General features: G+C 37.4%; 1 protein-coding gene across 6 annotated transcripts in view; it reads left to right on the forward strand.

Annotated features, from left to right (window-relative positions):
- The first annotated feature begins 567 nt into the window (after window positions 1-567).
- The window catches only part of TMPRSS11A (transmembrane serine protease 11A), a 54395-nt gene continuing 37157 nt past the window's right edge, over window positions 568-17805 (forward strand). Inside the window, exons 1-2 of one of the 6 annotated variants that reach the window (XM_033425556.2) lie at window positions 570-729; window positions 8529-8674. In XM_033425556.2, the coding sequence (XP_033281447.2) occupies window positions 8653-8674 (22 nt within the window). In that variant the 5' untranslated portion in view covers window positions 570-729; window positions 8529-8652. Of the gene's footprint in view, window positions 730-8528; window positions 8675-17805 lie in introns of those variants that run through there. The other 5 variants (XM_033425553.2, XM_033425558.2, XM_049709514.1 and 2 more) reach the window with 5 other exon arrangements.

The raw sequence follows: 17805 nt of genomic DNA on the forward strand, positions 1-17805 counted from the left end.
CTCCCTCTCTCCCCCTCTGTGTGTGTGTGTGTGTGTGTACACACACATACACACATATATGTATATAAATATAGATATATATATGTATAAATATATATTATATAAATTAAATTACACTTATTACATTAAGACATTTAGGGGAAAAATCTGGTTTGATATGAATTTATTTGTATATACTCTGAGAAATAGGTATTTTTAAAAAGTAAAATGATTATGTATTAATAAACTCACTATACCCCTGATACATGGAGATAGCTGTTGTTCAACAAAAATTTAAGGAGTATTTCCCGAGTCATATTATGAATCTCGGTTTTAAGAATATCTAATTGTTTTTATTGAGAGCTTTTTATGTGAAGGTTTCTTTAAGATATTTGTATACCTGCCAATAATCTTCTTTAAACTCTTAATCCTAGTGCATTCTTAAAGTATTTCTCATTCAAATCCCTGAAACCAGTTCCTTCTCCTTTAACAAAATTAGTCAATACCAAAAAAAGAAATATTGCTTTCTTGTTGGGACTATGCTGTCTCTGGAGCTATTCTATGGGTTGAGGCTTCTCTGTTCAGACTTGTCAAACTAGTTTTATTTCAAGTACTTGTAATTTGTTTCCTTATGTCTTCCAGCCATAGACCTCTAATATATCTAGAGATGTCATATTGTTGATTAGAAAGTCAAGGTGAGTGCACGCAGACCTCTAAGATCATATTCTTCCTCCCACAGATGATGAATCGGTAAGTTCAGTTTTGTTTAGTAATGGCTTGTTTGTTCTACAGTCTGTCAGTGGCTAGATCCCCGGAATGTCGGAGGACTGCCTACATTGGATGTTATGAAGTTTGTGGAATTATTATAGCAGCTGGATTAATTAATCTCTGTAGTTAAAATCAATATTTTTGTATTAAAATTCATTATTAACATTATTTCATGTTACCAAGTTCAATAGTTGGGATTTTAGAGGAAGTTAATGAAAAACTATATTACATTGTTGTTTTGACTGCTTCTGATTTTGGAGGGGGATGGGGGAGAAAGGTGTTAATTTGTTTTAAGAAAAGCCTCCTTTCAGTAATCTGACTAAACTTAGCTTCTGTAATACTTTCCTTCAGCTCCTTTTCCTCATACCTTATAGTCAGTCAATGGGAACTAATGCAGATTGGGAGGTCAAAATCTGCCAAGACACCTGCCTTCATAGATATTTCAGGACTTCTTGGGGGGAGAAAGGAGACGAGATCCTGATTAGGGAAACTGTTTACTCTCTAAAATTTTTCATGTTAAATATTAAAGAGAAAAGAAAACTATAAATTATTTCAAGTTTTTTTTCAAAGGTTTGCCACATGCAAAGGAGAGGAAAAAAATAAGACTTCTTGGTATAACCTTTGATACAATTAAAATAGTGATTTTAAACATCAATGACAATAATATTTCAAGATTGCTTAGATGTATGCCATTTTCAAAACATTTTTACACATTTTATTTCATTTAATAGTCAGGACACCCCTGTAAGATCAGCAGAACAGTTACCAACTACCATTTTAAAGTGATGAATCTAAGAGAAACAGATCTTAAGGGGCTTCTCTGTATCGACAGAGCTGTGATGTCAAGATCAGAGCACTGCAACCCACAACTCCTTAAATCCAGTCTTCCTGGATTCTTGCAGCCTCTCTAGGTGGCAAGGATTCCATCTGGGGCCTTTCAGAGATGAGAACTTGACACTAGGTCAGCCTCTAAATTAGTGAACTTCACTGGGCTTCCTTCCCCACTAATAAAATGCACATTTGGATCAGTCCTTTAGTAAGCAAATAGTAATTGCCAGAGGGTCTCTGACATCCTTATGCAGGGTCTACAGTGCTTCACACATAATTGGCACTCCACATATTTGTTGAACAAATTAATGAATAAACAAATGTAAATATCTAGAGTTAGTGTTTTGCTTATTAAAATTCATTGAATTTGAAAATGCATATTCCATGTCTATGGAAATCATGATATTATAGACCAGTAGTTCCAACCTTTCGTATTTCACATTCCCCAAATTATTCTTTTAAAAAATCAAGTCTCATTATTATGGACACCAAAAGTCTTCTTTTCTAATGCATATTTATGTGTTTAGAGGAATGTTTCCAGCTTAAGGGAAGTAAATTATAGGAGTAATATTAGGGGTCAGTGCAATTGTTCAGGACATCCATGACAAAGAAAGGGGACAGTGAGAAACACTGAATGTTTATGGTTTCTTTAAGATAAACTAATGGAACATTAATCCAGGATTTGGAGGATTTGCAGGAGATGGCCAGGCAGTCTTAAGGATTGAGGCAAAGCAAATGCTTAATAATTACTATGACACCCTATGTCTCACCTACACTAATTTTACAGTACATTCTATAGTCGTGTTGGCCATCCTTACCTCTCCACTAACAAGAAACTCAGTGTGGAAGCTGTGTCAAAATGTACTTGATTCATCTTTGCTGTTTCTGGTCTGTTGAAACTTGGATCTCTTTTCTATGGGTTTTTGACCCTTCTCTCTACCTTTCAGAGATAGTATTTAGTGTTCCAACTTTGCTGTGAATATCCATTTGTATTTGCCTTTAGCAATATCCATACGCCTACTCTTTCCTATAAATTGATTAGTTGGGTGATATATTCACTGAAAATCTCAATTATTTCTCTTATAAAAGATAAAATATCAAATGACTTCTTCATCTGAGATTGCTGTCCTGTTCCCAGATGACGGGCATCTCTCTCTTCCTATTGCCATTATTTTCAGCATTGCTTAATAAATGCAAAAATTAGATTTCTCCTTGTCATTATCCTCATTTAGAGAAAATGCTTCTCAAGCACTCATGTTGTACATTTTAATTTCGTTTTGAATACTCATTTAAATCAACTTGTTAATTTGCTAAGGTCATTCTCTAATATACTCAAAAACTATATCTTCAGAGTTAAAGCCAAAATAACAAGGTAAAACCTCCATGTTACTTACTGATCACTAAACTTTGTGTAAATTATCAATTAAATGTTACTGTTTTGTTAGTTTTTCGCAAACTCATAGTGCTTGCTGGGTGCCACATATGCATATTATATTACCTCATTTAATTCTCACAACAATTCTATGATTAGGTACTATTATTATCTCCATTTTATAGATGAAAAAGTAACTAGCCCTACATCACAGGCTAATGAGTGGAAGCTGGGATTTGAGGCAGTCTAGAACTCAAGCCTAAGCTTAACTATTAGGATATCCTGTTTTTTTCAAGAGAAAAAAATCAATTTTTCCATTTTAATTTAAAATTTGAGTAAGAGATTCATAATGTTAGTTATGCAGTAAAGCTTTATCTATATATGTATTAAAATCATTGAAATTTAAAGGCTAGTTTATAGCATCCTCTTCTTTCTTTTGCTTTTCTTCTTTCCAATTGTCTGTCATACAAAGAATAATGTATTTGTAGATAAAATAGGGAGGCTGGCAAATATGTATACAAAATACTTGGAAACCAAGATAATAGAAATTTATGTTCAGGTAAGCATATATGAATCTATAGTAGGTGGTAGTTTATTTGTAATTACTGTAATAGCATCTACCATTTATTACCTATTTACAAAATATTCATCATTTTCCATATATTATCTCATTTATTTACAATCCTCATATAAGTTAGCTATTATTATTCCATTTTACAAAAAAAGAAAGCAGCCCCAGATTATAGAGTTATTGAGCTTTAAACCCAAGCTATACACACCATCTTACCCCCAATACATTCATAACTGTGCCTCTGAAACATCTGGGCAACGACAGGAAATTGACCCACTACGGATACAAAAATAATATAAGCAACAACTCAACAGCGTACTACTAAAGGCTTTCACATTCATGATCAGAGTGGCCTGGTTACGAATGGTACTGATAGATTCGAAGTCAGAAAGATAAGGCCTCCCCTTAGCTTTGGAACCTGTGTTGATTTTCCTCTCTGATCCTCAGTTCCTTATTAGTGAATGGTGATAAGACACACCTCACCAAGCTGTGGCAACAAATACATCAGATAGCTCCTATGAAAACTCCTGACCCAGAGTAGGAATTTGATATGTGCTAGAGTCTTTCATATACTCATTTCACTACCTCACATCCTTGGGTAGTATTTATTATCACCATCTTACAGGTGAGAAAACTGAAATTCAGAGAGGTTTCATTAACTTCTCAAGATACATGTTAAAGAGTTATAAGCATGGACTGAAGCCAAAGTCCTTTGACTCTAAAAGGTAGGGCAGATCTGCAATACAAATAGGCCTAGAGAAGGTTTGTCCAGGCAGGTAAAAACGTAAAGGAATTAAAAAAAAATCTTTGTATTGGAAAAACTGTGTTTTTCTTTACTATCACACTATTACCACACACAATACTTCTGACATCAGCTGGGTAGGGTTTTCCCCCAAGCAATTCTCCAACACCAGCTGGGAATCTTACAATTCAATTCAATTATGACACTAACCAGAGTTAGTGCAGGCCCCACAGGTTAAGGGCTCAGTCCCATAAGGCTGCCCGTGCTGCCACTTCAGATATCAATCCCAAGTCCCAGTTGTTACCTGTGTTCCTGACTGGTGGGCTATAAAATGGAGCTTCCTACAATCCCCTCGTCTGATTTGAGTAATTTGCTAGAGTGACCACAGAACTCAGGAAACCAGTTTACCTACTAGATTACCAGTTTATTACAAAGGTTATTAAAGGATATGTATAAACAGCCAGATGAGACAATATATATGGTGAGGTCTAGAAGGGTCCCCAATGCAGGAGATTCTGTCCTCAAAGAGTTGAGATGCTCCCTCCTCCCAGCACGTAGATGTGTACACCAACCCAGAAGCTCTTTCATCATATACGACTGGGATTTTTGTGGAGGCTTCATCACATAGGTATGAATGATTATTAACTCGATCTCCAGCCCCCTTCTCTTCCCAGAGGATAGAAGCGGGTGGTGGAGCTTAAAGTTCCAAGCTTCTAATCATGGCTTCGTCTTTCTGGCCCCCAGAAAGACTAGCCCCCATCTTGAAGCCATCTAGGAGCCCATCAAGAGTATCTAACTGGAATAAAAGACACTGCTGTCACCCAGGAAACTCCAAGGGCTTTAAGACCTCTATCTCAGGAACTGGGGCCAAAGACCAAATATTAGAACAAAAGATGTTCCAAGTGCTCTTCATCACTTGGGAAATTACAAAGGTTTTAGAAGGAACTGGGGGCAGAGACCAATATATATATTTTCTATTATTTCATAATCTTTAACTCTCATTTTTATTACCTTAATGGAAATTCATTATTTGTGATATTTTAAATATTTATAGAAAAGAAGTTTACAATACTTAATTATTATCATCCATATGGCACAGATTGAGACAAAAGCATTATATGTTGTATCATGAGTTACATGAGGGTAGAAACCATATTTTATTCATCCTTGCCTCCCTAAGCCCTGCATGATTCCTTAAAACATAATAAAGACTCAATGAAACGTTGTGGAAAAGAAAAATAGTTGAGTAAATGGACAGATGGATGAATAGTTGAATGGATACATAAAAGGACAAATTAAAGGACAAAGGAGGAATAAGAAATATTGCAATATATGAGTAATTCTCAGTAGTTTGCTAGGACATATTTATGGTATATAAGGCTCTGATCCAGGCATTTGTATACAAACAACTCATTTTGCACACATGCATAGACTCCTAGCCTAGACCTTAACCTCTAACCTGAGACATATTTTACAAACCTTAATAGGTGGGACTGCACTTTGCGTCAAAAACATGCTAGACTAAACCAAACACACACATCACACAACTCCATAACATCTGGTGCTGTCTACCTTTTCTAGTAAACTAGAACATCTGTAATAAATTTCTGTTTTGTTACTGAATCTCTTTTTCCCTTACTAATAGTGTACTTGTAAAACAGGATTTCTATTTCATTGTGTCACTCAGGGCCACCCAAGGACACATTTTTGTTGATTAACATTGCATTTAAAATATTTGGGGGATTTCCTAATATACTACCTATCTAAGCTTTCTCTTGCAGGGCCACTCCAAGATGATCCTAAATTCCAAAATGCTACTGGTATAAAAATTACCTACCATGAATATTCTCAGGGTGAAATGCCAACTTTCTCAGCATGGCAAATTTCTAACAAGTGTGTAATATTAAGAAGAACAAAAATATTGATAATAGCTCATATTTATATAGCATTTACAATGTGCTGGTCATTTCACATGAATTAATGCACTTAATTTTCATGGAAATCCTGTGAAGTAGGTATTAATTTCATCTCCATTTTACAAATGGGGGAACTAAAACAAAAAAGGGACAAATACGTTGCCACCTATTACAGAGCTAGCAAGTGGCAGGGCTAGGATTTGAACTCTGGTAGTTCAGCTCAAGAGATTGGGCTCTTATCCTTAATACTATACCACCCCCTGTAGAAGTGAGTTCAATCATGCTGCATTAATTTAAACTAACATGTGACTATGCTCTACCTCTAACGCAAAATCTAAGTTCAACATCATTTAAGAAAGACTATGTGGGACCTCCCTGGTGTTCCAGTGGTAAAGAATCCGCCTTCCAATGCAGGGGACGTGGGTTCCATCCTTGGTCAGGGAACTAAGATCCCACATGCCGCGGGGGCAAATAAGCCCGCGTGCCACAACTACTGAACTCGTGCGCCTTAACGAGAGAGCCCACATGCCGCAAACTACAAAGCCCATGCACTCTGGAGCCCATACGCCACAACTAAAGAAAGAAAACCCACATGCTACAACTAGAGAGAAGCCCGTGTGCCACAACAAAGAGCCTGTGCCGCAACGAAAAGATCCCACATGCTGCAAAAAGGAGCCCACATGCTGCAATTAAGACTCAACACAGCCAAAAAAAAAAATAAAATATAAAATAAAATAAAATGAAAGACTTTGTGCTAAACTAGCACAATAAAACTCCCTATTTTGCTTATATATGAAGGTGAGAGAATTAAATGCCAGTCATTTCTTAGAATAAAGCTAGAGAATGCCTCCTTACTGAACCAGGACAGGGAAACCTAGAAGGGATAAGAATCTGAAATTAATTTAACTCACTAGGGCTGGGTAGATGCTAGAGGAAAGACAGAGCTGCCAGGATTTGGAGTAAATCCAGCCCAGCAGGTCAGATGTGATAAAGAATGAGTAATTGTGTTCCCGTCAGGAATTGTCAGGGGTGGGAATATCCCTCCAAGAGGAAGAAGTACATCCATGCGGAATCCAGGAGAGGTATTCTCAATCCCCTTTAGGTCACGTTTTCTTCTTCCAGCTCAAAATTCTCAGTTATGCTCCCTTTTTGCCAGTGTGCCTAATTTCCACCCCTGGGACCAGGATGAAGGCATTTCCCTAGATATGTGAAGAAGTTGAGTCTTGTCTTTTCTGGCATTCTCATTTTCTTTTTCTGAGTCCCCTGAATTCAGCTCAGCCTGAAACTCTTCATTATTTTCTACAGAAGATGTTCTTTCGTCTAGACTCACAGTGGTATTTTATTCAATTTTGCCCTTCTCTCTTTGTCCCAACCCTCACTCCACTCATATCTGGAAGTTAAATATAGAAGGAAAATCAGAAGTTTTCTTTGTTTCTTCTTCTTTTTTTTTTTAACCTCCTGACAATAAAGCATTCCATGGAGCAGCACACTGGTGTAAATACATCTAGAGCCATGTTTTCAAAACTGTGTTCTGTGGAACATCAGACTCCCATGAGATACCACTAGATAGGGTGATTTTTAATGAGCACATTTGGAAAACTTTTATTTCAGTCCAATTCATTAAATAGTATTCAAGTATTTACCAAGAGTCAGATAATGTATTTGGTACTGGGGTTGTATCAGTTAACAGGATATATGCAAAGCCAAAGCAGAAATGCTGCCTCACCTTTACTCCCTTTTTTTTTTTTTTTTTTTTTTTTTTTTTTTTTTTTGCGGTACGCGGGCCTCTCACTGCTGTGGCCTCTCCCGTTGCGGAGCACAGGCTCCGGACGCGCAGGCTCAGCGGCCATGGCTCACGGGCCCAGCCGCTCTGTGGCATATGGGATCTTCCCGGACCGGGGCACGAACCCGTGTCCCCTGCATTGGCAGGTGGACTCTCAACCACTGCGCCACCAGGGAAGCCCCTTTACTCCCTTTTAAAACCATTAAAGGCTCTAAGACTTCTAGAAGTGAGAATCCTATTTAACTTTCTTTAACCCATTTTTTTCCAAACCTATTTAAATATGGGAAACCTCCCTTTACCCCACTACCTGGGAACACTTCTTGAGAAATGCCTCAATGCTGTATATGACTTACTCACTGTCTTCAAGATCTTCTGCACTTTGGGGCAAGAAGATAGGTGTACACATAATATCTCAAGAAATAAAACTTATAGGGAACATATGGCAGCATGGAAAAAGTGTCAAATTAAATAAAAGCCTCCAAAGTTTACAGACAAGCCCAAATATGGTAATTAATTCTCCTCGTACATGCCTGCTTTCACAGCCCTCTTTCCTTCCTCCTCCCTTCTAGATGACCTCTGCTACTGTCTGGAGAGGGATAAGGGAATACTTACTTCTTGAGAGTTCACAAGAATTTAAAGCCAGTAGAAAGGAAGAAGAAGTGAAGGCAAAAACAAATTCAAGACTTGACCACAATGGACGTGGGTGGTCCCTCTGGTCAGTAAACCAACCCTTGCTTTCACTTCATAAAACTCTTCACCTGCCTTTTATGCTTCTTGATGTTCCACACATTATTCATTTGGATTAATAGGAAGTCTGTTCTGTAAAAGGGAAAAAAATCACTCTCAAAAGAAAATATCATACTACAGAAAAAAAGGGCTTCTGAGTCACAGTGGCCAGAGCTAGGTTCTGCCTCTGCTTCTGGCTGCATGAATTGAGCAAGTTGTTCACCTGTAAAATGAAGATAAATCATTCTACTGACAAGAGCATTTAAAGGATAAAATCAACACATCCTACGAAGTCAGCACTTACTAAATAGTAGCTCTTGTTCTTATCACTTTTAGTACTAAATGGTCATTCTAAAATAGTCACAGGAATATCAGAGCATATTAGGTCAGCACAAAAGGTTGCTTTTCTGTAACAAATGACTGAGTTCAGCCACTCAAAGGGAATGACAATTTTCACTGGTGGAAGGAGAGTTTGGCACTTTAGTTCTATAAGAACTTTCCTCCAGGGGTGGGAGCCAGGCTAGGAAAAGAGAAGCAAATTTTCTGCACCATCTCCCAGGAATTCAGTGCATTTAGCATCTTTGACAGTTTATATTAGGAGTTCAGTAGACTTGTAGGTTGGCCTGGGAAACTAACCAATAATTTCTTTTTAAATCAGATAGTATATCTTAAACACCAGAAAACTCTCTCTGTGAAGATTTATGGGAACATAACCTGTCTGTAAATTGGCATTTTTATAATAATCACATGTATCTACATTTGTATAATGGTAAAATGTAACTACAAGAAAGCAGAAAAATAATCCTGAAAAGGGAAGATTTGGAGCTTATAGCAAAAATGATAAAGGGCATGTAGTTGACTGTGGAGTGAGCCAAAGTTACTGCCTTCAAGGGAGGTCTTTATAGGAAAAGGAAGATCCATGTGGAATAGGGGGTCCATGATGTCTTCTGCTAACTCAAGTCATCTTTGAACTCACATATATAGAAGTCATCAGCTTAGAGGGTTTTTTTTTTGTTTTTTTTGTTTTTTTTTTTAAATATTTATTTATTCATTAGGCTGTGCCAGGTCTTAGTTGCGGCACATGGAATCTTCGTTGCCACGTGTGGGATCTTTAGTTGTGGCATGCGGGATCTAGTTCCCTGACCAGGGATCAAACCCAGTCCCATTGCATTGGGAGCGCAGAGTCTTAATCACTGGACCACCAGGGAAGTCCCCAGCTTAGAGTTTTGTTACTAAGGAAATGAATATCCCAACTCTGATCATTAACAATTCATACTGCTCTATATATTCTTCAAGGTGTATATCTTTCGGTCTTCAAGATTGCAGAAGACAAAGTCACAAATTTATTCATATTATCACTATGTTTTTATTGATAACATCTTTGGAAAAATCATGCCATAAATACACCCTTCTAAACACTGAATAATCAAAGTTAATGAAGGTGTAATAGATATGATAAATTGGATTTCACGCAGATTATAGGTTACTACTCTGAATAAATATCTGCTGTACTTGCCCTCTCCTTAAAAGAATGCAAAGTGCTAATTAGGTCATGATCAGGGATTACTTTTAGCTTTTTTCCTACTTTAATTTAGAAGAGTTCACTTTGTATTCCCCCCAAGTTGTTACTTGAATAAAACAGTCGTCTTCTAATTTTATGCTTAAAATAGAATTCCCTTTTAATGAAATAGTTCTGCCCCAGCTCCACAAAAATTAGAGAAGATTTTAAATCTCACATGCTTTTCTTTGAAAGCTGTAGATTTCTGTCCCTTTTTATGAAAGTCATAATATTTTCAGTTGTGAAAAACTTCTAAGATCCTCCAAGATTCCCAACCCTTGGGGTATACACTCCTTCACCCAATTATTCAAACACTAACCTAGGTGCTGCTGTGAGGGGATTTTGCAGATATAATGAAGGTCTCAAGTCAGTTGACTTTTAAATGAAGAGATTCTAATTTGTAGGCCTAACCTAATCAGGTGACACCTTAAAATAGAACAAGGCTCTACATGGAGAAAGAGATTCAGAATGTGAAAGAAATTTGATGGGAGGAGATTCCCCATTGCTGGTTTTGAAGATGGAGTGGGCTACATGGCAAAGAATGTGGGTGACATTTAGCAGCTGAGAGCCCTCTGACTGACAGCCAGCAAGGGAACAGGAACCCCAATTCAGCTTCAAGGAACTGAGCTCTGCCTCAAACCTAAGTGAGCCTGGAAGAGGGTCACATACGTCAGGTGAGATTGCAGCCTCAACCAACACCTTGATTTCACCCTCCTGAGATCCTGAGCAGAGTACTCAACCATGCCACATACAGAACTGTGAGTGAAGAAGTGACTGTTGTTTTAAGCTGCTAACTTTGTGGTAATTTGTTACACAGCAACAGAAAATTAATATACCAGTGTTTGTTTTATGGGTGCAGGTAAAGCAGGGAAAAAATGCTTGAGCATCTCTACCTACATACAGGCTAGATTCCAAAGGCTTTACTGAGTATATTTCCTTTCAAATCTGTAGTGATATTATGCAAATCATTAATAGGACCTCTCCAGAATGGGAGGTTGATGATGCATATTTGTTTTCATGCCTTGCTTGTTCATAGTCATGAAAGCTGATACTAAGTTGCAAGGTTATTCATATAGGATTAAGTAGTTACAGCTTTAACCCATGGCTCCTGCAGCATTTATAATTTGGTCTTGCGCACCTGTTACATTCCCCAAAAGTTTTCTCAAAAGGAGAAACTTCTGACAGCTGATCACCCCTGTTTGTTGGCCACCATTTCCCGCAAGATGTTAACAGCTCCTTGTATTGCATTTTTGGACATGACCTCCATGGCACTTGAGGCAGTGTATCAGTGAGTGTTGAACCACTCTTCTGCCTAGTGTCTCACAGCCTGTAATAGTGTGAGTTTGTGTGCATTTTGGTGGCGGGGATGTGATCTTCCTGCATCTACTTTCTCCATTTGTCCTACTCAGAGGAACTATGTTATCATGGGAAGATAGATTTGAAAGCTTGTAAATCTGCTTGAGGTTTAGCCTTTCTCCTTTGGTCCATTGTTGGTTTTGAATGACTTGAAGACACACTGATAAGATTCTCTAAGAAAATAAATGAAGAATGAATAAGTGAAGAGATGAATATATAAATAATAAATCTAGTTAAGAATTAAAATGCAATCAATGGGGAGGTACTCTGGCACTGAGAAAAAAATAGCATACTACAAGTTAGAAGACATGAGTTTGAGATGACTACTAGCTTTATTATACTGGAGAAGGCACTTAATCATCTCTAGGGCTCAACTTCCCCAACTGGAAAATGTGTTACATTGTACTAAATAGTCTTTAAATTATGCTTCACTTCTGAATCTAGGTTTTAAGCCAATTAAGAGGCTAAATAATGTCATATCCCATGAAGCTTCTATTTGTTGGGTTTTTTTTAACATCTTTATTAGATGGTCTGTCAGTTTCTGCTTTATAACAAAGTGAATCAGTTATACATACACATATGTCCCCATATCACTTCCTTCTTGCATTTCCCTCCCTCCAACCCTCCCTATCCCAGCCCTCTAGGTGGTCACAAAGCACCGAGATGATCTCCCTGTGCTATGCGGCTGCTTCCCACTAGCTATGTATTTTACATTTGGTAGTGTATATATGTCCATGCAACTCTCTCACTTTGTCCCAGCTTACCCTTCCCCCTCCCCGTATCCTCAAGTCCATTCTCTAGTATGTCCGCATCTGTGTTCCTGTCTTGTCCCTAGGTTCTTCTGACCATTATCATTTTTTTTTTAGATTCCATATATATGTGTTAGCATACAGTATTTGTTTCTTTCTCTGTGACTTACTTCACTCTGTTTGATAGTCTCTAGGTCCATCCAGCCCACTACGAATAATTAGGTTTCATTCCTTTTTATGGCTAAGTAATATTCCATTGTATATATGTGCCACATCTTCTTTACCATTCATCTGTTGATGGACACTTAGGTTGCTTCCATGTCCTGGTTATTGTAAATAGAGCTGCAATGAACATTGTGCTACATGACTCTTTTTGAATTATGGTTTTCTCAGTGTGCATGCCCAGTAGTGGGATTGCTGGGTCATATGGTAATTCTATTTTTAGCTTTTTAAGGAACCTCCATACTGTTCTCCATAGGGGCTATATCAATTTACATTTCCACCAACAGTGAAAGAGGGTCTCCTTTTCTCCACACCCTCTCCAGCATTTATTGTTTGTAGATTTTTTAATGATGGCCATTCTGACCGGTGTGAGATGATATCTCATTGTAGTTTTGATATGCATTTCTCTAATGATTAATGATGTTGACCATTCTTTCATGTGTTTGCTGGCCATCTGTATACCTTCTCTGGAGAAATGTCTATTTAGGTCTTCTGCCCATTTGTGTATTGGGTTGTTTGTTATTTTGATATTGAGCTGCATGAGTTGCTTGTATGTTTTGGAGATTAATCCTTTGTCAGTTGCTTCATTTGCAAATATTTTCTCCCATTCTGAGGGTTGTCTTTTCGTTTTATGGTTTCCTTTACTGTGCAAAAGCTTTTAAGTTTCATTAGGTCCCATTTGTTTATTTTTGTTTTTCTTTCCATTTCTCTAGGAGGTGGGTCAAAAAGGATCTTGCTGTGATTTATGTCATAGAGTGTTCTGCCTATGTTTTCCTCTAAGATGTGATGGTGTCTGGCCTTACATTTAGGTCGTTAATCCATTTTGAGTTTATTTCTGTATATGGTGTTAGGGACTGTTCTAATTTCATTCTTTTACATGTAGCTGTCCAGTATTCCCAGCACCACTTATTGAAAAGGCTGTCTTTAATTCATTGTATATTCTTGCCTCCTTTATCAAAGATAAGGTGACCCTATGTGTGTGGCTTTATCTCTGGGTTTTCCATCCTGTTCCATTGATCTATATTTCTGTTTCTCTGCAGATGCCATACTGTCTTGCTTACTGTACCTTTGTAGTATAGTGTGAATTCACGGAGCCAGGTTCCTTCGGCTCCGTTTTTCTTTCCCAAGATTGCTTTGGCTATTCGGGGTCTTTTGTGTTTCCATACAAATTGTGAAATTTTTTGTTCTAGTTCTGTGAAAAATGCCAGTGGTAGTTTGATAGGGATTGCATTGAATCTGTAGATTGCTTTGGGTAGTAGAGTCATTTTCACAATGTTGATTCTTCCAATCCAAGAACATGGTATATCTCTCCATCTATTTGTATCATCTTTAATTTCTTTCATCAGTGTCTTATAATTTTCTGCATACAGTTCTTTTGTCTCCTTAGGTAGGTTTATTCCTAGGTATTTTATTCTTTTTGTTGCAATGGTAAATGGCAGTGTTTTCTTAATTTCACTTTCAGATTTTTCATCATTAGCGTATAGGAATGCAAGAGATTTCTGTGCATTAATTTTGTATCCTGCTACTTTACCAAATTCATTGATTAGCTCTAGTACTTTTCTGGTAGCATCTTTAGGATTCTCTACGTATAGTATCATGTCATCTGCAAAGAGTGACAGCTTTATTTCTTCTTTTCCTATTTGGATTCCTTTTATTTCTTTTTCTTCTCGATTGCTGTGGCTAAAACTTCCAAAACTATGTTGAATAATAGTGCTGAGAATGGGCAACCTGGTCTTGTTCCTGATCTTAGTGGAAATGTTTTCAGTTTTCCACCATTGAGGACGATGTTGGCTGTGGGTTTTATGGCCATATAAAGGCCATATATGGCCTTTATGATGTTGAGGAAAGTTTCCTCTATGCCTACTTTCTGGAGGGTTTTTAACATAAATGGGTGTTGAATTTTGTCGAAAGCTTTCTCTGCATCTATTGAGATGATCATATGGTTTTTCTCCTTCAATTTGTTAATATGGTGTATCACGTTGATTGATTTGCATATATTGAAGAATTCTTGCATTCCTGGTGTAAACCCATCTTGCTCATGGTGTATGATCCTTTTACTGTGCCTTTGGATTCTGTTTGCTAGTATTTTGCTGAGGATTTTTGCATCTATGTTCATCAGTGACAGTGGCCTGTAGTTTTCTTTCTTTGTGACATCTCTGCCTGGTTTTGGTATCAGGGTGATGGTGGCCTTGCAGAATGAATTTGGGAGTGTTGCTCCCTCTGCCATATGTTGGAAGAGTTTGAGAAGGATAGGTGTTAGCTCTTCTCAATGTTTGATAGAATTCGCTTATGAAGCCATCTGGTCCTGGGCTTTTGTTTGTTGGAAGATTTTTCATCACAGTTTCAATTTCAGTGCTTGTGATTGGTCTTTTCATATTTTCTATTTCTTCCTGGTTCAGTCTCAGAAGGTTGTGCATTTCTAAGAATTTGTCCATTTCTTCCAGGTTGTCCATTTTATTGGCATAGAGTTGCTTGTATTAATCTCTCATGATCCTTTGTATTTCTGCAGTGTCAAATTGTTACTTCTCCTTTTTCATTTCTAATTCTATTGATTTGAGTCTTCTCCCTTTTTTCTTGATAAGCCTGGCTAATGGTTTATCAATTTTGTTTATCTTCTCAAAGAACCAGCTTTTAGTTTTATTAATCATTGCTATCGTTTCCTTCATTTCTTTTTCATTTATTTCTGATCTGATCTTGATGATTTCTTCCTTCTGCTAACTTTGGGTTTTTTTTGTTCTTCTCTCTCAAATTCCTTTAGGTGTAAGATTAGTTTGTTTATTTGAGATGTTTCTTGTTTCTTAAGATAGGCTTGTATAGCTATAAACTTCCCTCTAAGAACTGCTTTTGCAGCATCCCATAGGTTTTGTGTCATTGTGTTTTCATTGTCACTTGTTTCTAGGTATTTTTTGATTTCCTCTTTGATTTCTTCAGTGATCTCTTGGTTATTAGGTAGTGTGTTGTTTAGCCTCCATGTGTTTGTATTTCTTCCAGATTTTTTCCTGTAATTGATATCTACTCTCATAGCATTGTGGTCGGAAAGGATAGTTGATATGATTTCAATTTTCTTAAATTTACCAAGGCTTGATTTGTGACCCAAGATATGATCTATCCTGGAGAATGTTCCATGAACACTTGAGAAGAAAGTGTATTCTGTTTTTTTTGGATGGAATGACCTATAAATATCAATTAAGTCCATCTTGTTTAATGTATCATTTAAAGCTTGTGTTTCCTTATTTATTTTCATTATGGATGATCTGTCCATTGGGGAAAGTGGGGTGTTAAAGTCTCCTGGTATGATTGCGTTACTGTCGATTTCCCCTTTCAAGTCTGTTAGTATTTGCCTGTATTGAGGTGCTCCTATGTTGGGTGCATAAATATTTACAATTGTTATATCTTCTTCTTGGATTGATCCCCTGATCATGCTGTAGTGTCCTTCTTTGTGTCTTGTCATAGTCTTTGTTTTAAAGTCTATTTTGTCTGGTATGAGAATTGCTACTCCAGGTTTCTTTTGATTTCCATTTGCATGGAATATCTTTTTCCATCCCCTCACTTTCAGTCTGTATGTGTCCCTAGGTCTGAAGTGGGTCTCTTGTAGACAGCATATATATGAATCATGTTTTTGTATCCATTCAGCCAGTCTATGTCTTTTGGTTGGAGCAATTAATCCATTTACATTTAAGGTAATTATTGATATGTATGTTCCTATTACCATTTTCTTAATTGTTTTGGGTTTATCATTGTAGGTCTTTTCCTTCTCTTGTGTTTCCTGTCTAGAGAAGTTCCTTCAGCATTTGTTGTAAAGCTGGTTTGGTGGTGCTGAATTCTCTTAGCTTTTGCTTGTCTGTAAAGGTTTTAATTTCTCCATCAAATCTGAATGAGATCCTTGCTGGGTAGAGTAATCTTGGTTATAGGTTTTTCCCCTTCATCACTTTAAATATGTTCTGCTACTCCCTTTGAGCTTGCAGAGTTTCTGCTGAAAGACCAGCTGTTAACCTTATGGGGATTCCTTTGTGTGTTATTTGTTGTTTTTCCCTTGCTGCGTTTACTATTTGGTCTTTGTATTTAATTTTTGATAGTTTGATTAATATGTGTCATGGCGTGTTTTTCCTTGGATTTATCCTGTATGGGACTCTGTGTGGTTCCTGGACTTGATTAAGTATTTTCTTTCCCATATTAGGTGAAGTTTTAAACTATAATCTCTTCAAATATTTTCTCAGTACCTTTCTTTTTCTCTTCTTCTTCTGGGACCCCTGTAATTCGAATGTTGGTGTGTTTAATGTTGTCCCATAGGTCTTTGAGACTGTCCTAAATTCTTTTCATTATTTTTTCTTTATTCTGCTCTGCAGTCGTTATTTCCACTATTTTATCTTCCAGGTCATTTATTCATTCTTCTGCTTCAGTTATTCTGCCATTGATCCCTTCTAGAGAATTTTTAATTTCATTTATTGTGTTGTTCATCACTGTTTGTTTGCTCTTTAGTTCTTCCAGGTTCTTGTTAAATGTTTCTTGTATTTCCTCCATTCTATTTCCAAGATTTTGGATCATCTTTACTATCATTATTCTGAACTCTTTTTCAGATAGACTGCCTATTTCCTCTTCATTTGTTAGGTCTGGTGGGTTTTTGCCTTGTTCCTTCATCTGCCATGTGTTTCTCTGTCTTCTCATTTTGCTTAACTTACTGTGTTTGGGGTCTCCTTGTCACAGGCTGCAGGTTCGTAGTTCCCGTTGTTTTTGGTGTCTGTCCGCAGTGGCTAAGGTTGTTTCAGTGGGTTGTGTACGCTTCCTGGTGGAGGGGACTGGTGCCTGTGTTCTAGTGGATGAGGCTGGATCTTGTCTTTCTGGTGGGCAGTTCCACGTCTGGTGGTGTGTCTTGGGGTGTCTGTTACTATGATTTTGGGTAGCCTCTCTGCAAATGGGTCGGTTTGTGTTCCTGTCTTGCTAGTTGTTTGGCATAGGGTGTCCAGCACTGTAGCTTGCTGGTCGTTGAGTGGAGCTGGGTCTTGGCGTTGAGATGGAGATCTCTAGGAGATTTTCACCGTTTGATATTACATGGAGCTGGGAGGTCTCTTGGGGACCAGTGTCCTGAACTTGGCTCTCCCACCTCAGTGGCACAGCACTGACTCCTGGCTGGAGCACCAAGAACCTGTACTCCACAAGGCTCAGAATAAAAGGGGAAGAAAAAAAAAGAAAGAAAGAAGAAGATAAAATAAAATAAAGTTATTAAAATAAAAAATA

This window comes from Orcinus orca, chromosome 4 (genome assembly GCF_937001465.1).
Source record: "Orcinus orca chromosome 4, mOrcOrc1.1, whole genome shotgun sequence".
In the NCBI taxonomy this organism is placed as follows: domain Eukaryota; kingdom Metazoa; phylum Chordata; class Mammalia; order Artiodactyla; family Delphinidae; genus Orcinus; species Orcinus orca.